General features: G+C 34.8%; 2 protein-coding genes across 6 annotated transcripts in view; both read right to left on the minus strand.

Annotated features, from left to right (window-relative positions):
• Positions 1 to 82: 82 nt before the first annotated feature.
• Positions 83 to 8,620, minus strand: LOC119074213 (rho GDP-dissociation inhibitor 1). Of its 3 annotated transcripts, none has more exons than XM_037180212.1 (7): positions 8,408 to 8,617; positions 7,181 to 7,384; positions 7,002 to 7,111; positions 6,822 to 6,936; positions 6,720 to 6,725; positions 6,127 to 6,213; positions 83 to 831 (listed from the first exon to the last, which is right to left on the minus strand). In XM_037180212.1, exons 2-7 carry the CDS (start codon positions 7,353 to 7,355, stop codon positions 725 to 727), a joined length of 600 nt encoding a protein of 199 aa, XP_037036107.1. In that variant the 5' UTR covers positions 7,356 to 7,384; positions 8,408 to 8,617; the 3' UTR covers positions 83 to 724. The 3 variants fall into 3 exon arrangements, with proteins under 3 accessions (XP_037036107.1, XP_037036108.1, XP_037036109.1); XM_037180213.1 differs by lacking the exon at positions 8,408 to 8,617 and adding an exon at positions 8,005 to 8,215; XM_037180214.1 differs by lacking the exon at positions 6,720 to 6,725 and having other exon boundaries at positions 8,408 to 8,620.
• Positions 8,621 to 19,312: 10,692 nt separating this feature from the next.
• LOC119074212 (protein phosphatase 1 regulatory subunit 16A) overlaps positions 19,313 to 27,017 on the minus strand; it is a 35,342-nt gene continuing 27,637 nt past the window's right edge. For 2 of the 3 annotated variants that reach the window (XM_037180209.1, XM_037180210.1), the window contains exons 8-10: positions 26,838 to 26,934; positions 21,082 to 21,484; positions 19,313 to 19,943 (exon numbers count right to left, since the gene is read on the minus strand). In XM_037180209.1, the coding sequence (XP_037036104.1) occupies positions 19,678 to 19,943; positions 21,082 to 21,484; positions 26,838 to 26,934 (766 nt within the window). In that variant the 3' untranslated portion in view covers positions 19,313 to 19,677. The remainder of the gene's footprint in view (positions 19,944 to 21,081; positions 21,485 to 26,837; positions 26,935 to 27,017) is intronic. The other variant, XM_037180211.1, reaches the window with a different exon arrangement.

Consider the following 27,017-nt stretch of genomic DNA (forward strand, 5'->3'; position numbering starts at 1 on the left):
AAAGAAGAACAAGTTCAGGTTCTTACTGGTCAGGTTCGCAAGCAGTCGATATGTTCCGAGCATTAAATGAAAACTGTTTAACAATGTTTAGATGAAAAATGTAAGTTTTATTTCAGGACTTTATACATGCACACTGTTTAATATACTTATTATTGTAAGGCATTTTGATTTTCATTAAGAAGAATAAACGTTTTTGTCTGTCTGTTATAATTAATGTAAGGTATAGAAACTACATCTTCTTCTCTTTTTGACATCGATAATACTTTTGGAAGCATTGAATTGTATTTATAGTTACAAACAAATTAAAAGATTGCGAACAACATTATTTATAAGGAAAACGAAATGTTTGTGGTGAACATTTTCGTTTCAAAAATTGAATTATTTATTGCTTTTCATTTCATTTATATAAATTGGAATCAAAATCGAAACAATTGATCTACAGGCAACTTTTTTTTTTTAATAAATGCACCGCTTATCACGTTTTAACTTTTTTTTTGCAAATAATTAAACAACAAAATGGAATACATCAGTCACAAAAAAAAAGAAATTTAGACAAAAATTGCAAACGCGAATATTTGAAAAATAATACAGAAAAACCAAATACTTATTAATTGCAGCGCGATACATCGTATAGTAATAATTAATTATAGTGTATGCATTTTAATGAACAACCTTAATTCCTTGTTTCGGTAAATATACCTCGCGTGTGTCTTGCAGTGAGAATTTACCAATCTTTCTTTATTTCAAAGGACCAGTCCCATTTGAGATGTTCGTTTTTGTCATCGTCCGTAAACAATGATGTAACGGAATACGAACCTCGAGCCATCATACCTGTTAAAAGGAAATTATTCGTTAACCAAAATTCCTAAATTCCCTGGTTCTGAAGAAAGCACATTTGGAGGGTGTCGGGGAATCTCGCACACGCGATCATAGTATGCGTCCTTTTACGACATGTAACGAAAAGTCATGACTGTGCGAGATTCACCACTTAGAGGTGAATCTCGCACACCATGAATTTGTGTGGTGTGCGAGATTACCCTACCCCATTTGGAGCGAGAACTGAGCTGATCTTTAAATGCACTATGTCGTTCCAAGAAACAAAATGACGATGTGGAAAGGGACCTTCGGCAAGTGGCTAGTTACTTATGTATTGTAATGTGTTGATTTTAGACAATTTCACGAGCAGTAGCCCGAACCGAGTGAGCGAATGTTCCTAAGATTAATCGTACGAGACAGACACGTAATACAACTTTTCTTGCAAGGGAAAGAAATAATTACAAGAACAATTCCAAAATTCCCTTACTTGCAGCAAACAAGGCATGAAGTAGTCATGCTTCATGTGTCGAAAACCGTACTTTTCATGTGTAAAGCACCACTTTAGACGCCCTCGGCATGTAACAAATATTATGCACCTGTGTACAAATGTTTATTTTGACGAGTTGGTGATTGTAATCCTAAGCTGAGAGCGAGGATCATAATCCAGATCGTCAAAATAAACATTTGGATATAAATGCATATCAAACTAGCACTCCGAGCTGATACGTAATGCTGGTCTTATCCCAAATTAGACTTATAAAATCGATTACATAACTGGTGATAAAAATGAAGTCTCGTTTTCGTGTGTATAAAAAAGGATAGCAAATGGATAAAAAGTTGACAAGAAGAATTTTCGTGTGCGTTTTATTGATCCGAGGCTAAGCCGAGGACAATTAACACATGTAAGCCAAACTTTTCATTTTTATCCGGATTTTTGTATTGGATTTCACATGCTTTTGAAACCTAAACCAATTTTCTTGTTTTCCCTAGCCGCGTAATGGGTCACTTGCAACCCTGTAGAGAACAAAAGTAGGCAAACTTCTTTAAAAAAAGTTTCCAATGCCTCTAATCAAGTCGATAAAATACCACTTTTCAACCCTACAATCTCCGGCGCACCTATATGGTCACAATGGTCAACTGAAAAATTTAAATTTTTCTGTTTGGAACTGTAGTAACTTACAGTCACGTAATTGAACCCTACGGGGAATTCATAAATTATTTTTTGTATGACCCATTAAAAAGTTACTGAAGTTTATTGTTCGAATATCATTAATGTTAGTTGCCACGAGTTACTCTACAAATGGAAAATTTCCGGGAAATAGCCCACCCACATTGATAGTTGTGTTGAGAGCGTTTCATATGCTAATGTTTTACCGTAATTTAGTTAATCGTTTTGATTGTATAGAAATAAGACATTACACATGCACATATATACACAGTCACTCCTAGTTTCCAACTAGAATTAACGGTAATGGCATAAATATAAGCTTCAAGTTATTATTCGCCCACCCACCCACATTGATTTGTATTGAAGCACTGAGCGTAATTTAATGTTAAATGGAATAAAACAAAAAACTTTTTCGTTTACATTTTCCCGGTGCGGTGACATTTTCTTTTCGGTCGGACGAAAGAGCACGGCTTTCTCATTAATGTTTAATGAGAATGCATTATCGATTCAGAGAACCGCTAACCACCGTCTTTTTAGTTTGTTGTTGATATAGGGGAAAACATAAAATATTTCTGTGTAAGGAACAATCGTCGTTACAATCAGTATATGTATGGGGAAGGAATCGTAAGATCCGGCCATACCACTCCAAATAATTCGTTTCACAACTTCACATGAGCACAGCATTACGATATGCACAACACGTACGTAGTGAAGTGTATGATAACGTCGATATCGCATGTGAATAGCATGAAATGGAATACGATTGTTCGATGTTTTAATTCCACGGATGTAGCAACGAAGTAATTTGTCGGCGACCATATCAACCAATTCATTTAAAATCAATTATTTTCTGTATCATACCACGGTTGTACAGCTGAATGTAAAACCCAGTCAGCACAACTAAACTTGTTCGATGTGACGTTCTTCTCAATATATCTAAATCTATATGTTACAAGCTGGAATCAACAGACCTAGGTTGTTGTGGCCGAAACAGGGTCACTGTCCGGATGTATTGGCTTCTAAGGAAGCAAAACAGGGCTATGAGCTATTTAATGTTTGTTCTGTGAAGCTGTGCACATCTGGATGTGGCAAGATATCTTTCCCGACTGTTGGCAGTCAAATTTTACCTCCACAGCTCATAATCGAAAAAGCGTGAGAAACGTCCTGCTGGCGTAGTTTTTGGTGAACACTTAATGTACCCGTTTATTTCAGATGTGTTATCTGGGTAAGTAGATGATACCGACCCGACGATTAGTATGAAAACAAACAAGAAGTGAATGTTTATTCGAGGAATCCATCATTCGTGTCAAAAGTGGCATATTGAGTTCAAAATTATTTATTTTGCGAAATTCAAATTGGCCTCTACGTAATAATATTCTTTGGGAAAATGAAACAACGAATTAAATTGCAACCATATGGCAATGGCATATCATCAGACAGACAAGTGACGACATGGAATTTTAGATTGAAAACGAATGTATTGCGATTTCGTGACTATTTTATTTTACACATTTTCACACAATGAATAATTGAACATAAAATTTGGATTGTATTCGGTTTTACATTGCGAATAAATTGGACGTAGACTAGCCAATTCAGCGGGCTATTAGTAATCTTCCGTTTCGCCTGTCTCATAGTCACAAACTTTGTAGATGTCTCCACATCTGATAAACCACCAAAAACAACTGCCACACCAGGTGCAACAAACACAATCCGATTCTCTATTATCTGGATTATACATCCTGTCCACCGTTTGATCGAAATATAACTAACTCTTTCGTCAACAACAACTTCATAAAATTGAGTGTCTATTGCTTTATGTTTATCATGTACTGCGCGTAAGGTGTGAAATTATTCGAATTATTTTGGTGTTATAGCCATTTCCTCTTGGGATTTTCTCCTTCTATGAAGCTATTTTTGAAAAGGGTTTTTCCTTTTTATTATGATTGCTAAATGAAATTATGGACATAAAGGCTACCAATTTATTCTTCCGAAGCGAATATATTTGTGTTATTAATGTGTATTGAAGCAATGGTGGAGACTGTCGTTTGTTGTTTGCTGGATAAGCAAAAGGAAATGAAAAGAATGCAAAATTGCTCAACAATAAACTATATTAAAACGTTTAGAAACGGATAGTCATTCGTTATCGACAGCGACTACAAATATAAATATGAGCTCTCGCCAGAGTTATGTTTTATAGCAAAACCTATTGTAAAAACAAAAGAAATAACAGATTTTCCATCAAGCATTAGACTTCTTAGACTTAGATACTTTAAACAAAAGAAGTAACAGATTCCACAGTAACAGCTTATTGCGGCAATCGCAATACGCTTGTCGCTTGTATGAATTTACCTAAGAAACTTCCAAAAAATCTAAATATATTGAAGTAAATAGGATCATTGATGTGTCGAAGGTGATTTATGTCCTTGACTGATATTTCAAGAATGACTTTTCTTAGAGCAGCGTTAATGGAACTTTTCCAGTGGAACAAATGCAGATTTGGAGCTATTTCGGTTTGAAATAGGGTTAGTCACGGAACAGGTAATGTATTGCTTAATAGGTATGTGAAGTGTCAAGGCCAGGTTATGGTCGTATATATAGCAAAGACGTAAGCGGGCAGAATCCTTAACAGCTTTCTACGCTCGAATGTATGAACACACTTTGAAGACTACTTTCAAATTAAACTTCTTTGGTCATATCTTATGTAAGGCTTACGACGGGTCAGGTCAAGTTGACCTGATATGACCTGAAATTGAATTTCGGGTGAAAGTTAAACTACTTTGAATAAAGTTGTTATACATATTTTCGCATATAATATGACTTTTCTAGAGCCCGGGAATGTGTACTGATACCTTTATTCTTGCCGCTGAGTTGTTTTCATCGCTTTTGTTTATAAAAAGCTAAAATTAATGACTTAGTTAATTTTTATCAGCTTATAGATTGCTAGAAGAGTTATTTGCTGGTCATGACCAATAAGCTGAGACAATAAGACATAAATTTTCATGCTAAAAAGACTTTTAGATTTGTTGTCAAGCTGGTTTTGCAAGAAATTGAGTTCCCCGAAAGTGCTTCACTCATGTTAGAACTACGTATGTGGTCGATGTACACTATAACTAGAAAGCACTATGACAAGTGTGATCTTTTCGTAGTCAACCAAATTAAAGAGAATAAATCAATTAAAGAAAGAAATAGGTCACTGTGGGCATATAAGTATCCACATCTTGAGTGGCCGCCAGTGCTGTACTGGCGACAGTGTCCATTGTGACTCTTCCCAATGGAAGGCAATTTTGAACACTTCGCCGAGTAGCTCGCTCCATCAGTTTCTTTAGATTAAAGAAAGAAGCACGTTAAAGGTTGCAGGAAAATGATTTTTATTGTTCTCGAACTACTTTCAGTGTGAGAGGATCAATGAATTTTTACGATAAATGACGATAACAATGTAATTGTGAGAAACCCGTAGGGTATGATGAATTAGTTTAGTTAAGTTTGGGATAACTTTTGTAACCAAAATGTTTTTTGGTGATTGCCATTGATAATGACTATGAAACGTAGTCGAAATATTTGGTAATAAATACTGATGACTGAGCACTACCGACTAAACTTCCTTTAATTTCAGTTACCTTAAAACACATTTGTCAATGATTCAACGAGTGAATACTTGTTGATATGTAAACATTGAAAATTTCTCTACAAAAGATTTTCTCAAAAGACTTATCATCAAAGTTTTTAAGTTTTTCATTTTTGTACCGCAACAATTTCAGGTCAACCTGAAACCTGTCAGGTCAAATTTGACCTGACCTGAAATTTTCTGGTTGACCTGACCCGACAGGAAGCGGCTTCCTGTAAGCCTTAATGTTATGACTGATATCATTACGCATCGACTCTCATTTCCTGCGTTGGCTGATCATTATTTTGTCCGCATCTTTATGTTTTCGAAAATCTTTCAGACAAAACGAGGTTTTTAACATCGCTTTCGATTTCCCATCACGAGAAGGAACAGGAAGACATTTTAAATTTACGGACTTTTCACCACGAAGAAGTACATGTATGCCTCTTTCTAACATACCAAGATCCCTCAGTGTTATTGAATCAAATTGCATCAAGTTCAAACTCCAAAGTGTGCAACAAAAAAAAAGTCTTACCTGAAGGTGCCTCCTCGAATGGTGTCAAGTAGCTTTGTATTTCTGCTTTCGGCGGATAGGAACCGACCATATGAGTCATTTTATCAACTTGACATGAAAAAAAAAATGAAAAAAAAAATAGTTTTAGCGTTGATATCACTGGTGGTCATGTTGATAAGGTCTGCTAGTATAATTCATAATAATTCGGTACAATGTACTGTGTGGTCATATAACGATAAACTCTTTCTGATAAAAATTACGTTCAAGTTATGGTTGAAGTCTTCTTTAAACATAATAAATCTACATATAACAACAAACGCACTTTGTCCATTCTGTCTCAAAAATAAACTTCTAAGTAGGACCAGCCCATAATTGGGACAACAGTTATGACCACGAAGTCAATAAAAATGTTAGTTATTAACATTTTTATTGACTTCGTGGTCATAAAACGAAAATTTAAGAGTTTGGGAAAAGATTATTTTCTTTAGTTTTGGTGAAATATCACAAGACATTCAAGTAGTATCCATATGCAAAATACGATTCAAACTGTTCTAGCCTAATCTCCACCTAAACAGTCCTCGAACTTAAAATAGCAAAACGAATAAGATCATTACCGGGAGCTATCCGGTTCCACGAAGGCATTAAAAATTCAAATGATTATCCACAAGTCAAAACGAAAATCATTTTCAACAACAAACAAAATCTTGTGTTCATACCTGGCACAGCCATTCGATATGTCTTCTGAACGTACTTCAAACCATGAACAATCTCTCTTTGAACAATGAAATCAATGCGGATTTTATACTGAATGCCCTCTTTGATAGTGAACACCTACAACAAGAAAAACGGCGAAAATATCAGAACCATATCACGAAATCGGAAAACCGTTCACCCACCTGTTTCTTCAGTTTCGACAAATCACCCGACAAGTCGAGTTCCATATCGTCACGGCCGGGGACACATAGGGCTAACTTCTTAACGATGACTTTGCGAGGATCATTGGCATCTAAAATAGGAAACAAAGGCAAATGATTAGAATTTGCAACAGCGTCTGGCACTGCACTGCCTCACTCACCAACAATAATTTTTTCGGATTGAGCAGCGCCAAGTAATGCTTCTTTGTACTTTCTTAAACTTTCGTCCTCTTGATCGGTAGCTAAAATTTCCTCGATTGTCTTTTGTGGTGGTGGTTGATAGTTAGATTCTACTTCATTTTCAGCATCGACGTTTGTAATTTCCTTGTCAGACATTTTCTTTATTTGTTATTTTTTTGTTCACCCTTGAGGAAGGAAGAGATCAACCGTTTAGTAACAAGTCCTCGTAAAAATGGTAAATAAAAATGAAAATTTCAGGTGCTAAATTCAGCCTTTGATGGTCTTGAGTTTCTGAATCGACCACAAGTAGATAATAAATGTAGCAAGAGGAAAAACACTCGAAATCTTCATTAAAACTGTACGATGCACGATCAACGATCACGATAACGTAAATATTTAGAATTATAATTCTCTGCAGAATATTGAAGAAAAGAAAAACTCAAAAATAAATCTCATGCTAGCAGCACATTGCCATACAGACAAAATATGTTCGTTGAATTTTCCACAATTCTTAGAGGAAAAAATTCTATCCCACGCCAAAAAAAAATCGTCGTCTACAAGTTTAAAGGACAAACGAGCACGGAGCACACGTCGATTAAAGTTTCTCTTTATAAATAGTACAATTGAATCGTATGAGTAATCGGAAAGTACAAGAAGTGAACTAAAATATCGAGCAAATTTTCCTTTTGAAGTCTTAGCGTGACCGTGCTCTACAATTATAATACGCGTTCAACAAATTGATTATCAACAAGAACGACCATGGATTACATTCACGACCGATGAAACCATACCAGAAACACTATACTTACATGTGTGTCATAATTGATAACCCGTCAGTTGTAATAAAACTTAAGGTTCGAGTGCAGTAATATGAAACTAGCCCCGAAACGAGTTGAAATGATCGAGCTAACTATATTAATGTAACAAAAAATGCGACTGAAATGGTGAGGATTACAATCCTCTTGTTGTAAATAAATACCATGATAAATGATAAATAGAAAAATTGACAATATTACACCAGTAAACCGAACCAATTTCGAAGAGTACGTACTCAACCGAAATAATTATCTTTTTTTACGATAAATTCACAAAATTAGACATGATTCATATCGATGTGGAATGTATGGAAATGATTCGCTACGCACAGATAAAAAGGAAACCAAATGAAAATGAACGTGAAATGCATTTTTTTTGAAGAGTCCACTCACCTTAAGCTACAATTGAATTTTTATTTAGATGGTTAAACGCACACCGCACTATTCACTATATACTTACTCGAATTTTCACAAAAACTTAAACAAAATCAAATCGTAAATTGTGCACTAAACAAATTTTAATCAACAAAACTAATGTGGGATAACGATAAACTATCAGAAATACACCGCCATATAAAAAGTGTTCATGAATAATAAAGATGACACAAAGGAAATGTCAATTTTGAAAAACGAAAAAAGAAACATTTTTGGGACGGTAGTGACATCTTTATGTGAGCTGTTGAGGCTGTTCAAATTATAACGGAAATATGTTTTTTTTTTCTGTTGGCGTTCAGTACAAGGTTCTGAAAGAACAGGCTAAGACACTTACGAAGGCGGGCGTCTTAACCTGTTCTTTCGGAAGCTTGCTTCAGTAGGTGTTTAGCCCAAGGTTCTGAAAGAACATGTTAAGACACTTACGAAGGCGGGTGAAACAATGAAAGTTATATACTTTCATTGGGGTGAAACACAAATCTTGACAATTCAGACATGTATATTGTTTGAAAAGTTAACTTGAAATGGTTATTTGGATCACAAGGGACGAAAGTAAAAAAAATCAACCGTGTGCGAAGTTTGCAGCCCCGTGGCCGAAGGACTATTGTGTACCTGTATTTGGACGATTGATTTTAGGCAATTTCGCGGATTGTAGGCCGAACGAAGTGAGGTCTACAAGCGAAAGTGCCTTAAATCAACCGTCCTAAACAGGTGCACATGTGAGTTTTCATGCAGAGGGCCGGAAACCCGAGAAAATTCGAAAAATTGCCCTCATTTTCGGCCCCGAAGCATGAAAATTACAATTTTCGTAGTTAGTGTAATGAAAACAATTTTCTTTCAGAACCTTGGTTTAGCCAAGGTAGATGTATGGGCTGGCATGATTCCTTAATTCGCCTTCGGATTGGATATGTAAACTCTACATTTGTCTCACAGTTACCGAAGCTTGTTGCTCAACAACACACTTGTGCGCTTGCTCTTATCTCAAAATTGTTCCCTCATGTAATGAATCATTTTCGCAGCATGCAGTGCATGTACTGTAATCTTCTATTGTTCAAGTTGAATTTTGAATTTTTAAGTTGGTGTCACCCGCCTTAGTGGGTGTCTTATCTTAACCTGCTCTTTCAGAATCTTGATAAATTATACGTCATTTGCGCAAATTATCAAATATAACGTATTTCATGTCGATACCACAATTTTACGTAATTCGGTTCAGAATTTCCAGTCCAATTGTTCGGTTAGGTATGATTAGTCTAAGAACATCAGTACACACACGCACGGAATTTTGAAAACCGACACATTTTTTGTTTATGTGTTTTACTTAAGCTCTTTTAAGCTCCATATAAAAATACGTGCAAAATTCTCACAAAACAGAAAAATGAGTCGGTTTTCAACATTCCGGATGTTTTGTAATAAAATATTGTCTGCCTCATAATTTTAGAAGATTCTGTTTTATTTTTAATTGTCCTTAATTTTATTTTTTGCTCCTCTAAAACACGATTCTATTGTTATACAGAAAGTTGTTCATTTTCCAACTTAAGTATACGACGTGCCCGATATGTGTAACATATTCCAACAAGACCCAGAATTGTTACTACATCAGCGACAATGAGGATCATCACACCAATAATAATGCTGGGCTCGTCCCATCTAGCTTTGGTTCGGTCATCAACGTTACACCAACATGAATACGACATATCGATCTAAAAAAGATGGCACATCGATTAATGTAGTGATTTTATGATGCTTCGGCTAGCTCCATCAAAACGTTCACAAATCTTCCGGTTGTCTCAGTCAATTCTTCAATTTTTAAAAGAAAATCTTTATTGGACTTTGAAGTTCGAACGTCGATCATAGATTCGCTTCCAGACAATCAGTTTTGCAATTTTTAGGATTTAGTAGCGTGACTTAGTTACAGGATTGTTTGGTAGAGTTGTGACTGATTGGAGCGATGGCACTTACTTGGTACTGATTTCGTTTATCTTCTGCTGCCTCAGGTATCCGAAAACCGTCATGTTCGATCGTTGCGTTTATATACTTTTCCGTCACACTATCCTTAAAGATGATGTAAGTCACCAACCAAACTGGTCTATAACAAACATAACTGCTGCGAAACCCACTACATCTTGTTTCATAGTAGCTAGATTCCATCACCTTACATGAATTTGGTTTGTGTATGGTCTTTGCGTGAATATCTGAGCTGTGAATGACACCGCCGGCAATAAACAGAGCTGAACCAAAAATTAAGCAAATAGAAACTAAAATAATTGAAATAGTATAGCGACGTTTATACGACAAATATCTTGAATTAGCCATTGAATGCCTTCGACGCAAAAATTATGTCAGATGTAATGAAAGTAATACTTTCAACAGCAGTTTAAAGAACCGACCAACGCGACAATGTTAACAACTCAACGCGAAGTAGTAAATTTGCGTCTTCTTCGTACGTTTTACTAATAACGCTAAAAAGCATATGTCATCACGAGAGACCAATTCAGTGGATCAAATCAGAAAGATAAGAACGGTTGTCATATTTGATAACCAAATTTTCGGTATCGTTAATAGAACAATTTTAATTACAAAAACAAGTTATCATAAATTACTTATGTAAAAGTGGCGCATGTGTTGTGTGTGCACCCCTCAAACTACATAAAACTTTGAGAAGTGTGGTTGGCCAATTTGTTTGAGGAATGCGTTTTGGACCGACAAGAAATTGTTTCATTTGTCCCATTTGAATGATACAGCCGTCTAGGCCCTTTTTTCGACTTGTGATAATTTTTTTTTTTTGTTTCTCGTGTATGCACTGTTTAAGTTCAGGAATTGAACTTGACGACCCGGGGGGACTTTGACAGTTGTTTCGTACAAAAGTGTTTCGAAAAAGAACGCAGCTCACATTTTTGCAGACAAAGTCCGACCAGTCCGACCGATCTAGTATAATTCCTGAACACTATAGGAGTAGACTAAGAAAATCCGATCCGTTTTACGTCTACGAACATTCGTAGAAGTTTCGCGTAAGAATCATCTTTATATTAAAGTACTTACTAGTCTATGTTTTTCTATTTCTGCTAGTTTATATTTTTCTGCTAGGTGCTTTGTTTATATACAAAAAGTAGCGATGGTAGTAACATCTTTGTGTGAGCTGTTGAGGCTATTCAAATTATAACGGAAATATGATTTCTGTCTGTTGGCTTTAGGTAGGGGTTTAGAGGATTTTTTTACTGATCGAATGTTGTGAGTACGTTATTTTACTCAAGTTTTATTTTAACCTTTTACAGACCTTTATACTTTTATAGCATCTGTTATCGGCAGCGTCGGCAGACACACGAATATAAACTATAGTAACAAGTATTGCGATGTTTTGTAATAAAATATTATTTGACTCATAATTTAAGAAGATTCGGCTTTATTTTGGTTTTTTATTCTATTTTCTGCTCGTCTAAAATATGATTTTATTGCTCTACAGAAAATTGTTCATTCTCTGACTTGAGTATACGACGTATCCGATATGTGACATAAATTCCAACAAGGCACAGAATTGTTGCTACACCACCGACAATCAGTAGCATCATACCAACAAAAATGCTGGGCTCCTCCCATCTAGCTTTGGATGGGTTAACGACGTTACACCAACACGAATAAGACATGCCGATCTAAAAACGAGAGCACATCGATTAATGGTTGTCTCAGCCAATTCCTTTACTCTCAAAAGAAAATCTTTATCGGACTTCGAAGTAAGAACGTGGCCCATAGATTCGCTTCCAAACAATCAAAAGGTCAATTGCCGCAATTTTAGAATTTAGTAACGTGCCTTAGTTACAGGATGGTTTGGTAGATTTGTGACTGGCACTTACTTGGTAATGGTTTAGTTTGGCTTCTGCAGCTGCAGGTCTTTGAAATCCATCGTGCTCGATTGTTGCGTGTGTATAATTTTCCGTTACACTATCCTGAAAGATGATGTACGTCACCAATCAAACCGGTCTATAACAAACGTAGGTACTGCGAAAACTACTACATCTTGTTTCATAGTAGCTAGATTCCATCACCTTACATGACTTTGGTTCATGTATGGCCTTTGCGTAACTATCTGAGCTGTAAGTAACGCCGCCGGCAATAAACAGAGCGAAACCAAAAATTATACAAAGAGAAACCAAAACAATTGAAAGAATATAGCGACGTTTATACGACAGGCATCTTGAATTAACCATTTCGGCGCGGCAAATATGTGTAGTAATACTTTCAACAGCAGTTTAAAGAACCGACCGACAACGTTGATAATTCAATGGGAAGTAATTATATTTGCTAATTTTCGAACATTATTGTAACAACGAAAAGTTTGGTGAATTTGCGACTTCTTCTTGCGTTTTACTAATACCGATAACATATGTCACCACGCGAGACAATTTCAGTGTATCAAATCAGGAAGATAAGAATGGTCATGTTTGATAACCAAATTTTCGGAATCATCGATGTATAAATAGTATAAATAGAATAATTGACTTACCCAAACAACTTATGGAAAAGTGAAGCCTGTTTTATGTCTGAATTCCGGGTGAAATTACAATCCTCAAAGAATTGAAATGTGCAACCTCGTTCTCCCCAAAATACAATAAAATTTGAGAAGTGAGGTTGCTTTGAGGATTGCGTTTTCACTAGGGTGTGTCGATTTCAATTTTTTTTTTTTTAGTCGTTCCTAGTTCCGCCCTTCCGCGATTCACCCTCGCACTAGCAATAATAATCAGCAAAAATTTTTTTTTTCTAAGTCAATATAAGCTTGCACCGTCACTTTTTCAAAAATTTTCGAGCTACACGAGATACTTGGATTATGGGTCCGAACCAAAAAAAATCTACAGATGCCTTTGCAGAGTTTTCACTCTGTACGGCATCCAGAGGGTCTACTAGAACATACAAAAATTAAAAAAGTTAAAAAAATGTTTTACCGTCATTTTGGTGTAGCACCAAGTTTCACCGAGGTGGAATTTTCAAGAATTTTGTATGTGAATTGTTGTGATAGCTCATTTTGTAGGGTTTTCAATAGCGAATCTAGCAAGCGTACACTTTCGATAGGTAAATCTAAAAATGTATTGGTTTCGCTGTTGGAAGGCTCAAAAACGTAGCATTTTTACGAGTATGGAGACAATTAACATTTTAAATGCAGCGAGTAAATAAAATTTTTTGACAGAAATTCGATTATTAATCATGAATAACACATTTAAAAGCTGAAAATAGTAAAACTTAGTTTTTTAAGAGAAGTCAATTTGTTATATTTTCGAAAACACTCGTAAAAATGCCCCGTTTTTGAGCCTTCCAACAGAGAAACCAATAAATTTTTAGATTTACCTATCGAAAGTGTACGCTTGCTAGATTCGCTATTGAAAACCCTACAAAATGAGCTATCACAACAATAGCTTGAAAACCATTCACTTAAAAGAGATGATTTTTTCTCATACAAAATTCTTGAAAATTCCACCTCGGTGAAACTTGGTGCTACACCAAAATGACAGTAAAACATTTTTTTAACTTTTTTAAATTTTTGTATGTTCTAGTGGACCCTCTAGATGCCGTACAGAGTGAAAACTCTGCAAAAGCATCTGTAGATTTTTTTTTGGTTCGGATCCATAATCCAAGTATCTCGTGTAGCTCGAAATTTTTTGAAAAAGTGACGGTGCAAGCTTATATTGACTTAGAAAAAAAAATTTTTGCTGATTATTATTGCTAGTGCGAGGGTTAATCGCGGTAGAGCGGAACCAGGAATGACTAAAAAAAAAAATTGAAATCGACACACCCTAGTTTTCACTAGCGATTGGACCGAAAAACAATTGGTTTGATTGTAGTGATGAAGAGCAAGAGACACAACTTTGACCAATTTTTCCTTTAATCTTTGTATCAATCACCACTGGACATTTATAATCGAAGGTTGTGGCCGTAAATAGTCCATTAAAAAATTTGTCGCTAAACACAATTTCTGATACAAAAAACGACATTTAATTGTAGAAGAGAAATGAGAGTACCACTGCGTGCGTCCCTTGTAGCATCAAATTTTATTCTGACCCATTTGTCTGATACAGCCATCTAGGGTAACTTTTTTCGACTTGAGATATTGTTTGTTTCTTCATTGCTGCACTTTACCTGTTATAATCAGCAACTCCTTCCTGTGAATTGACTATGTCCTGGAACTAGCAATGTTGATTCTTATCCAAAATTGTAAAATTTAACGGTTGTGCTGTTTTAACACCTTACTGAAAATGTAGCTTCTCAAGGTCTTTGGATTAATTTGGATACTCTTGACGTTTCTACAAGGTTTCTATTTATAAAACACATACCTGACCTGAGCGTCAATTTCTATTTCATCATATCAAATTTACAGGAACTTTATGAATGTACATTTTAACGCTTCGGGGATTTTTTCTCGGATTTTGCATGAATATTTACGTTCCACGGTGAGATTGAAAAAATGTTTATTCGACCCCTCGTGGACATGAAATGTTTTTAGTGGTTTTTGTAGAGGGCGGCACCACGAGTAAGAATAACATAGCAAGAAAATATTTCGATGGGAAAATTTTTAATTAGGAAGCTAGGAAGACTGTTTGGACCCTACTGGTGACACAAAATATGGTAACTGTAATATGGTAACATCTTCCTTCATAAAAGATGTTTGTTATTGTTAAGATTTGATGATTCTGCACAGCGAAATAAAAGACGATCTTTACCCGGTGGAGGTACAAACAAGAAGAACATTTATTGACACATATGATTACGACTATGTACAACAATATGACTAGACCGATATGTCCATATGAACAACATTGAAATATGAATTCCTAAATTCAACACTCTCCCTGAATGAATATTTCAATTCTTGTCAATAAACTAACGAAAAACTCTCCCTGAATTGGAAAAATTCTTTCTCATCACAATTCAAGGTAAAAAATAAATTCTTTGTGAAAAAATGTTGCAAAACATAAAAAAAACACAAAATCTTCACACAATAATAGCGTTGAGCGTATCCTTCGATCAGACACTTTTACCGATAATGAATCTCTCATCTCAGACCCCAATTGCTCGTCGTCATTGTACCGAACATCGTATTCCAAATTTGCATAATCGCCACGCCCAATGTTGCCAGTTTGATCTAATCATCGTTACAATCAAAGACGCCATTTCTCCGGTGATTCATACGACCGAATACTTCCCTTCTTTGACCACATGATTCGCCTCCAAACGCAGACACACAATGAATCGTCTCGGATAACTCCAATGTTTCTGACTTCTTGGCAAACGAAGTAACCGCCGATATTGATATTTTGTCCTCATACGCGCGACGAAATTTAATCGATTTACACAGCTGATGAAACGTGACAACCTTCCATCGCCGAATTACACCTCTTCGTCGCCTAAATCCTTCTTATGACGAGATTCTAATTGACCAGATTCCAATTGAACATGCGGTTTCCGAAACATAACCTCATTTCGCCGGAACCACAATTTTTCCGGATTGTCTTGTTCAATTTCATGTACACTGTCCATCGATACGACGCCACCATTTGTACGACCAAAACCATTTGAACAGCCAGCTGAACGACCCAATTTTATCGCTTTTACATCAATTTTCTCCTGATGATGCTTATCGCCGTTGATTCATTCGGTGTGACCGAAAAACCTTCCAAAATCACGCCAGATTTTACCTTTTTCGTCGTCCGAATCCTTCTCACACGGCACGCCACCATCCATTTGAACAATCGAGCGATCCAATTTGACCTTGCTTTCACACAAAATTTCGCCTTGATGATTGCCTTTGATTCACTCGGTGTGATCGAAAAAAAACCTTGTAAAATCACGCCGGATTTTACCTTTTTCGTCGTCCGAGTCCTTCTCACACAGCACCATCCATCCATGATTTTTGTGTTAAGCCCTTCTGTCGTTTTCTTTTCAGCGTTTCCTCGCAGTCCAATACAGTTCGCACCATTTTCGCAGATCCACCAGCCTTCAAATTGTTCACATCCATTTTGATTCGATGAAATCGAGAAATTTTCTCCGCAATCGCACACTATCCATGCCGGTAAACGATTTCGAAAAACAATTTGTTGACGATCTGCGGCTTCTGTTCTTCACTTTTCGACTTTTATTTTCGCGTTCCTGGGCCCATAACCTGTTAAGATTTGATGATTCTGCACAGCGAAATAAAAGACGATCTTTACCCGGTGGAGGTACAAACAAGAAGAACATTTATTGACACATATGATTACGACTATGTACAACAATATGACTAGACCGATATGTCCATATGAACAACATTGAAATATGAATTCCTAAATTCAACAGTTATTAGTCATGAATGTCATGATTGGTATCGGTGTAAAGCTTGGACCTAAACAGTAACTATATTTTTGTGATCAAACAAGTCACCAGTAGGGTTCAAACAGTCTTCGAAGCTTCTTGCAGGTCCCAAAAAACGAAAAATCGATCTAATTAAAAATTTTCCCATCGAAATATTTTCTGGTTATGTTATTCTTACTCGTGGTGCCGCCCTCTGCAAAAATCACTAAAAACATTTCATGTCCACGAGAGGTTGAATAAAAAAATTTTCGGGCTCACCGTGGTTCGTTTCGTACATGTCTTGAACGATTGCTTTTAGTTAATTTCGCGAGTTGTAGCCTGAACGAAGTGACATAAGTAATTAACTTTTAGGAAGATCATTTAGATTATATGGCCCAACTCTTTGGTTGGCCTGAAATTCTTAGAAATTTTCATACAAATTTGTAGATAATTACAGGTTAACCTGGAACCAAACCGGACTTAAACTAATTACTATCAGATCAGCAATAAAAAGCGCACAACTGTAGGTTACAGATAAATTGTTCACTGTTCGACGAAGCATCAACTGCTCTTAAGTAAAACAACCATTTCCATTTTTTTTAAATTGACTTAAGTTTTATTGTGCAGATATTTTATCATTTTTATATTACCTTCGGTATTTAAAGGTTGTATGTTGTAATGTAAAAGTCGATAAAGTTTGTATAAGTTGTTTCTTTCTCCCTCACATTTTCTTCTTCTTTTTAAATTCAATAAATATAAATAGTCTTAGTCGATTTAAATGTATAAATTCCGAATGTAAAATTTAACATGATAAAAATATGCATTTAGGAACACAATTTATATACAAAAAATATTTATTTTTACAATTAAGTACTCAACACAAAATTTCAGAAGAAATTTAATTTAGAACAAAAACATGAAAGTAGAAATTGACAAGAGAGATTTCGATTTTCACTTAATATAAAAGGAAGTAGAAAGCCTGCGATTTTTAAGTAGTCTCTCCATACATTTGGTATGCAGAAGTTTTACTTAAAATTACGAAGTTTAACTTCAACCTATAATTACAAGTGACAATCGTAATCTTTCTCATAATAAACTACAAAAATACTGGACAATTAAAGGGATGATTTTGTTTAAGTATTTTTGATTTCAAGTTTCACACCGCGCACATAAATTGTAATGTACAATTTAATCTAACTTTTTAAATTTTGTTTTTTCATTTTGTCTAATTAAAATTAACTTTTAATAAATTTCTTTCTTTTAACATTTTTTTCCAAGTCAATTTTGACTTATTACTTTTGTGGCAAGGCAAGGCAATGTAATAAATTTAATTATTTTTTCTTTTCTATAACAAAATCAATTTTATTATCAGAAGTGAACTGAATTCATTTATGTGATATTAATGGGGTTACAAAATTATTGATGTGTCAAGTCAAATGAACATCTCAAAGAGATGGAACGACATACGAAAAATGGCTTGCAAATATCCAAATTTCGAATAGATTAGCTATTCTTTTGAGAGTGCACTGGAAATATCGGTCTCGTGAAGTCCCTGAAATTTTCAAGAAATTTAATCCTTGGACATACATTCCTGCTACAGTCATAATTAATTTCCTTCAAGAGCTGTTTCGCGGCAATTTACATTGTTACGTTTGTTTCAGGTGAGTCTATCGAGCTGTTCGTCTAAATCTATGCTTTTTATTAATGAACATCAACAAAGCAATGCAATAAAGACCAGCTGTTGCTAATTCTGCATATCAATATTATTTTAGGACTGTAAATTTGGACGTTGAAATAAACAATTTTCGATGATTTGTTCGTACAAACATACCAATTGAAAGCAGTGAAATGAAACTTCTGTTCGCTTTTAATTGAACCGTTTGTGGTTAAATAGCCCACTCCCACCTCCACACAACCCAAAAATTTTCACCAGCTACTCATCATTATCGAAAATAATTTATTTTAACTTCCAAATGAAGCCTCGAGCTACGTACGTGCTCTCTCAATTAACGCATTTATAAGCAATGTTCAATATGCGGTGAGCATTTTCTCGGGATTGACGTAACCGGAAAGGGTTTTAATGAAAAATTCTTTTCACAAATGTCATGAAATTCAATTTCAAAGTAAAAACGGAATACAAATCTGAGCTACTTTTTGTTCGGTTTGAACAGATTGCAGAGAGATTTAAATCTGAAAATTCAAGCATCATCAAGTGGTAGAAAAATAGATTTTACAAGACATTTAAATAAAATCATTTCTCTTTATACGATGAAAGTTAAAGCTTTCCGTTGCACTTGAAAGATGCATTGAATTTGATTTGCCTTTGTTTATATACCAAAACCAATGGAATGAACCCTTCACTGCATATATACCACTTTCGTGTTTCCAATTTCACAATAATGTTCGCTATTATTCGGTGAATAGATTTTGTTGAAGCTGAGCTCCACGTATAAATATTTGAAAGTTCTCTATGGGGAATTTGGAATGGGAAAACCTAAATTTATTTATTTTCATTTGATTTAAACACAGCCAAAATATGAATTTTTAAAGTTTTCTTTCACAAATTTATTCATCAAAATAGAAAGAGTTCTGTAGAATTAGAATCGATTCGGTGAACAATTTACTGGTCTGTTTTGTAATTTTTGTAGCTACATTTACAAGTACTTGTATACAAATCGACCGACGGCATTACAGTTTCCTTTCATTTATTTCCATTTTCCATTTTAAATTGAAAATATTACAATCGACTAACAATCATCTCTTATCATCGATCATTCCTAATTTATTTTACGATTTTCTTCGTTTACTTCTTTCTAATTTCGCTCTCTCTCTTCTATATACAGCCCAGTCGTTTCCACTTTTACACCTTAACTTTACAATATTACGTTTAAGTTTCACAAATTAAGTACAAACACCATAATTCACATAACGGTACAGCAGCGTCTCGAGCTCGTACTATCACTTACAACATCACTGGTCACTCCGCTAAATTTCGTTATTTTCGGCGTTTGATCATTCAATTCATTCATTTCCATCATCGGTTGGCCGCTCATTAAACTCGATGCAATTGTCGGATTGCCGATAAGTGAACCATTTTCGGACGTTGTACTGGACCGGGACTGTGCTCTTTGCTTTTTAAGATTAGCCAATGTCGTGCCTGAGAGCGAGTTATCTAAATTGTGAGTGTCTTGAAAAAATTCAAATGATAAAAATGGTGTCACTCATTTGGTTCAACTTTGTTTGGGAGGCCGGTATGTATTGTTACGCAGTTATAATTCTTAAATGGAAGCAACAGTTATTTTTCATGCTACAAGCGTCGCAAATAGTATACTTTTCATGTATCAAGCACATACACGAAAAAATTCTTAAAATTAATCAAAGTGAAAAGTCTTGGCTCCGTCACAATTTGATGCTAAGGTGACTGAAAGTCCATCTTCAACGCATTTAAAAAGCTATACAAATCATCACAAACAATACGAACGTAAATTTATTGCAGGCAAACAAATCAAAAACAGAAGAAAGAAACTAAAACGAAAAATTTGTTCATTTGAATAAATGCCACTACCCACAGCGAAAAGGAAAACTTGGTATTTTTGTATAAAACAATAAAACGTTGTGGCATATGTGCCATGTCGAATGTATTGAGGAATGCTTAAGCCATTGACCTTACCGACTCTTGAATTTCTACAACATCGATCCCTAAATTTAAATATTTTCTTTTAAAACAACTGGTTACTGGATCAACTGGATAAGCCTTTCGCGAATTTAATATAATTTTCTTTTCAAAATTCGATGAACAGGGCTGGATTAAGACTTAGAGCACCACTGGACTATTTCGTTTCCAGCACTAAGCTTAAACAGATCATTTGAATTCGTGAATTCTTTTCAGCGCCACTGGGCTAAGCCCATGTAGCCCATCGGTTTAATACGGTTCTGTCAATGAGATTGACAAAGATCATATTGTGCTTTCGCAATGTGTACGCAAACACTTCTCGAAAATAGTATAAATGTACGCATATCCTGGTACCGTTCTAATTGGATCGAATTACAAATGGAAGATGCAATTAAATAGTTTAAGTACCGCCCGACAAGAGAGTGGGTATATTCGAATTATTTATCTGAACGATAATGTCATAAAACTTTTATCATTAATTATGTTGTACGGGCGAATGACTGCGACCTTTAATTTGCTGTACAAAGAACTTGGGGAGTCGGGGTTTTCTTCAGTGTCATAACTTCAATTAATTTAAATGCTTGAGAAAAGGAGCACACGAGCACATGCAAAAAAAGCAAGCAAACAAAAAATTAAATAAATAAAAACTCACCAACAAGCACAGTGACTTGCACATTAATTTTTCCATTCTCATTAGAAGCAGAAAATATCTCAGTAGAAATGTCGTTACCAATTTTTTGCGGATTATTATTGTTTGCCATTTTCTTATCCTCCAACAGATACGCTTCGTTGTCCTTGCCGTCCGGTGACCGTCTATTTAGTGTTGACTCATAGTGATTTTGGCTCGGAAATACCGTTCCCTGTCCGTACAACGGATTTTGTGGTTTCGCAGTAGCTGGATATCGTGGATTGTTGTTGTTATTGACGGTATTGTTCGGATGTTTGGTCGGCAATGATGGCGTGGAATGTTTTGTTTTCGTATTCGGTAATATGGAATTGGATACATCCGATGTTATCGAATTAGGCTCGGTAGTACTATCGGGTACGGTGTAGCCCTGTAAATTGAATTGAACATTCAAGTTAGACAACAGATGTAAGTGGTAAATTGAGTAAGGAATAATAAAATGTTTGTGTAAACAGAGGTGTCGATGACGGGTAAACTACCAAATACTATCCTCTGCTGTAACACGAACACTATATTGTCTTTTCTTTTGTTCGAATACTATTGTCGATTCTTTTGTTTGAACAAATGACCAAAAGAAAGGACAATATAGGGCTCTTACTACACCATGGGCTCGTATTTGGTAGTTTTATCCTCTATGTCTTCAAATGCATACACAAATGTCAAATAAATTTTCAGATGAAATATTAAGACACTCTTTGTGTTGAATAAGAGATAATCGTTTCCGTTTTACGTTATCTTGATGACTTCTCTATGAGTAATGAGTAAAAGAATGAATTTTTGAAAGAAAATGTCCTTTAGTTCTTTAATAATAAAGATCTCATTAATGAGGCAATACTACGAGTTGAGAGTGCCTCACTGAAAGCTTCAAAGACTTTTAAGAATGTTCACAGAATTCGTTATCTTACATTTGAAGATTTCACTTGAAAAGCAGAATTTTTGTTGTACAAACCCGATAGGATAATCCAATTACATTCGATTCCTTGTAGTCGTATGTAAATCGATGTAAATCAAATATCCACTTCATGTTTTATTCAATTTACACTCATTTTCTTCACCAACGTAAAGTTCACATTTACTTATAATATTTTCGTCAGGATGATGTTGATGTATGTACCTGTGCCGCTGTGCAAATTCATTTCAAATACATAACTCAATCAGAAGGAGAGCTGGTGAATCTCTTGTGAATTTCGTGTCACTGTATATCTAGTCGGCGTTTTATTTAAAAAAGAAAGAAATATATGGAAATTCTAGCGGACTGACATTAAACGACTTTGAAATCGAAATAAACAGATTTATTCAGCAGGAAAATCCAACTGAAAGCTTGAAACTTATTTCATGCATGTCCACATATTTTGAAAATTATTTGAGAGGAACGATGTATATTGAATTGACTTGTCTGCTGACCCATTGAAACTTTGGAGTTTCAAATAATAAATTTTGATAGAAATTGTGAAGATATTGGACTGGCCACTTTCTATTAAAGAAAATGTACACGAACTTCTCATGGGATGCATACGATATGTTTATGATTGTCTGCAATAGTACAGACTCTGTGATTTTCTCATCGTTCTACGATAGTCTGGGAGCCAACCTACTAGACGAGTCACAGTGTTTCAAAAATCCGAGTTCGATACTGCTCAAGTAACGACGCCGGAACTGGCCCAAAGTCAAAAAATATTTCGAAAATACGAAAAACGTCTCCATTTGTCAGTCAGATTTTTGAGCAGGCCATGTTTAGTGTCAAACTAAAGGTAATTTCAGTGGCTTTCAAACGAGCCCCATCTCGCTACGCTTCATTGTTTTTTATGGCCGTCAGAGGTTTAACATCCGAAAATTATTCTTCAAGTCCTGTTGCAGTTATAAATATGGTCAAATTTGAGTTTTTCGAAAGCTTCTAAAATTACTTTTCTTACAAGTCTGATCATGTGCATCAGCTGAAAAACAACTGAAACAAAATTCGGCACTTATTTCAAAGTCATCGACTGTATCGAAAATTTGACCTGTATGCCTACCTTCTTTAGAGCCCTAACCCAATAGTATATTGTCTTAGGTGTTGTAGCAATTCGATATTGGTTTTAAGCCACGGTCTTTTGAAGCACTTTTATGAACAACATCTCCTTGCCTATTATTCCAATCACAAAAAAGTTATTCGTTCAAAAAAAGGGAAAATTTGAATTCCTACAAATTGAAATGTAATGAAATGAATCAGAACCGAACATAAGAAGCCACCAAATTTACCTAACTCAAAAACCGTTGAACGTTTCATTTCTCTTCCCCCCCAATTTGACGAAATAATAAACAAATAAAGTTAATTTTGATTACATTTTACCCGATATAGGTACCACTTTACGCTTGGAAATTTGTAAACAATTCATTCCGGTTTATTGTAACCATTTAAAATTTCCATAATCAGAATTCGTTCAATGGAAGTGCAAAGTTGAAAATGAAATGCATGAAATCAGTCAACTAAATGAACAATTTTATATTATCGTCTAATTACGGAAAATATTGGATTCTGTGGGGGTGTTGGGTGCGTATAAAAGGTAATATACAATTATGATTTTATGGTAAACATTTCTTTATTTATCGGTAAGATAATCACTAAATCGAAGAACATTACCGTCGAGTCTATAACCTATATTATATATAATGGGCTTGGCCCTCATAAATAATTTGAAATCAATACCGAACGGTCGAAATGAGAGCATGAAAGTAAATTTTTCATAATGAGGAAGAGTTTTTTTTAGAGTTTTGCAGAACTTTTTTGTTATTTATTTGAACAACAAGAATGTTTGTGTTGGTAATTGGATGACTAATGTGACTTCTGTTTCGTCGGTTTCATGCCTTTAGGACTTTTTTTTTATGATAAAAGATGAACAAATGAGTGGCTTGTCGAAAGAAATATTTAACAAAGGTTTTTCAATCTCAGAACTAATTTCAATCTCTGCCTAATTTATTGCCTCTAACCCCATTACATTTCATATTCAAATTATACTGGTTGCTATTAATGATTAGGGTGGAAAGCGATATTTTCAGACATTAGAGTACTTATGTTTATGATTACTTGAGTTCATTTCACCATTTATCTTTCCTAAATTTTATATATTTTTGCCGAGAATTGTATATAGTGTTCACTCGGTTAAACATTTAATTATGAAAAATAACAAAAACATTGCGTCTCCCAACAATACGTCGTGTATTAAAATTAATTGTTATGTTCCACCAGTTTGATAATGCTTTGGATTCCCTTTTTTTATGGCTAACGGAAAAACGGAAAACAAGAAAATTATACGTCCACTAATTTGGCGAAAAGAATGTAAAGACGAAAAGGAAATATATTTTACAAGACAAAATGTGTAGTAAAATGAGGTATATTCCGTAAAACGTTGTGTTAAATACATGTAAAAGGACCGACCCCATCGGAACTTTAATAGTTAATTTCACTTATATATCAATTAGAATTAATGTCGTTCGCTTTCATGAAATTGCCGTATTAATTCAATCAATTAAATAAACGTGAAACTAGAGACGATACAGTGAGGATATGACACAGGAAGTGACACTCATATTAAATTCTTTAAGGAAATTTACTTCAATAGAGTAAAAATTGAGTAGTTTGTACGAGTTTCTTTATCAATATTTTGAACAAACGTCCACTATCACTTTCAGCTGTTCATGTTCATTATTAAAACCAACTAGCGAAAAAAATAAATAAAATTGAGCGCACTTGAATCGATCGCGAGTTCAAAACCGACTAATTGGTCATGATTTTTATTTCAATTTCGTAAGCTCGTTATTAAAAAGGTATGTGATGTACAGAGATTGAAATGCGTGTGTGCAATGTGCACTCAGCGATACATCAGTTTCAACTAATTTTACCACAGAATTCGATTGTACATACAAAATAATTCATAATAATGCTTCATGTTCGCAAAACGTATTGCAAATTGAAACGAAATAATAAATTAATGCGATAAATGTGATTGAAAATGATTTTGAACATTATGAGGTGGTGGTAGCGTTACATGAAAATAAATTAATAACACAAATAAAAATTGTAAAGTAATTCAGCCATGAAATCATTGCAACAATTTTGATTTTTTTTTTAAAGAAACAGAAACATAGATAAAACAACTCATTATTGATGCTACCATTCAACATTGTAGGTCTAGGTGTGTTACGTATGGATTATTATGGTTCATTGCATCCTATACTAATTCCTATTATTTTTAACTAAAAGTGTTGTGGCATTCCCAACTCTATCAGAACCACAAAAAATCAATTCATAATTCATTTGAATAGAATATGAGTTAAACGTGTCACAATCACACAGAACTTTCAACCCAGTTTCAAGCTCATTAATGCTCAATCACTAACAGAAAGCATCCTTTGAACTCGTCTCACAATATAATGTTACAATTCCAGCCGTCGGCTACAAATCTGAATACAAAACCATTTGGCACACCGATTGACCAAAATCGGGTGATAGAATTTACAATTGCATGTTTACCGAATCGAATGAATTTTCCGTGTATTTTGTAGATTATATCAAACTGTGTGCGGAAGAAAAAACCGGGTCAAAGAAGTTTATCAAATATGAATGGTAGTGTACACAGCTCAGACATTAATCGAATCAGATTAATCGAACGAAGAATTGATGTAGTCTTAAGCGAATCGTACCCTTTAATCATACCCTTTAATGTAAACACATAAAGTGAGTCAATTTATCGGAATGGAATTTTGAATTCATTTCAAACATTTCAGTCAGTTCAACGTTGTTTTAATATCTTACACTATTAATGAACAAAAGGTTAAAGTTTGTGCGAAGGGGGATAAGTGCTGAATTTAGTGACATCACACTTGGATATTATACGAAATTCTACTAACATTTCGAATGAAAATACAGTTTTGTTGGCAGCATTTCAACCGAAAAATTAATGAAAATGATTATCATAATGCGGAGTAGAAACAGCGGTAACGGAAAATTATTTATTCTTATAAAAGCAAAAGTAAAAGAACTGAGATAATTCTAAGATAATTAATTGCAAGGGTTGGGAATCATTAGTGATATATCTCATAATCCGAAACACCTACGACCTACCCCACAAAACCCAGAGGTGGCATTAACCAATGTTTATAATGATGTTCTTGACCAACATTCTTTCATTTCTATGGAAAGGTAAGGTTCAACAAAACTCGACAAAAACCCGTGCTTTACCTGCGATTCGTATATATAACGTATAAGGTAACCATTGTGTGCAGTCGAAAAGGATTCTCACAACGAACTTTTAACGTACTATAGTTATGAATATCATTCGTTGAATAATGAACAAGGTGATAGAGAACGTACAGTACATTGTGCATAAATAAAAGATTTTGCATATTCTAGAGAGTCCACACTGTGTGTGTGGGATGTATCAGTTGAGTGAAGCATAAAATTTGTCTGAACTCCACTAAGGGCTTATTATTATCATTGTTGACATTTTTAGTTGTGTAATGTTGACGCAGTGCTCGTATTTATAAAAATGTTTCAACCATTCAACGTACGTACATCTCCGTCTATCAAATTAACATTTATGTATTCGGGTCACGAGCAAAATGTATCATATTTTTCTCGTTGAAACCAATTAAAATGTTAAAAATTTGACGACCATCAACAAAACCGCACACGTACACAACTAGTCTATATCCAAACAACATCATTCGATAAAATAAAAGCTTACCTCTTGTGCTTGTAAGCGTAGTCTCGTCTCTTCCACAGCATCCTTTTTAGTTGTTAATGTTTTATCACGAAGTGACGTTCTGCGGACAGATTGTGCTCTGAAAAGAGAAATTCATTTTTGATTAACATCAAGATACGTGGAACCCATCTATGACGGTCGATTCCCCAATGAAATTTAACC

The sequence above is a fragment of the Bradysia coprophila genome, unplaced genomic scaffold (assembly GCF_014529535.1).
Source record: "Bradysia coprophila strain Holo2 unplaced genomic scaffold, BU_Bcop_v1 contig_145, whole genome shotgun sequence".
NCBI lineage: Eukaryota > Metazoa > Arthropoda > Insecta > Diptera > Sciaridae > Bradysia > Bradysia coprophila.

Coding starts and splice junctions, on each gene's coding strand:
- LOC119074213 (XM_037180212.1), bottom strand. CDS start 7,355: ATGTCTGACAAGGAAATTACAAACGTCGATGCTGAAAATGAAGTAGAA. Junction 6,937..7,001: donor TGTCGAAACTGAAGAAACAG/GTGGGTGAACGG, acceptor TTCTTGTTGTAG/GTGTTCACTATCAAAGAGGG. Junction 832..6,126: donor ATTCGAGGAGGCACCTTCAG/GTAAGACTTTTT, acceptor TCCTTTTAACAG/GTATGATGGCTCGAGGTTCG.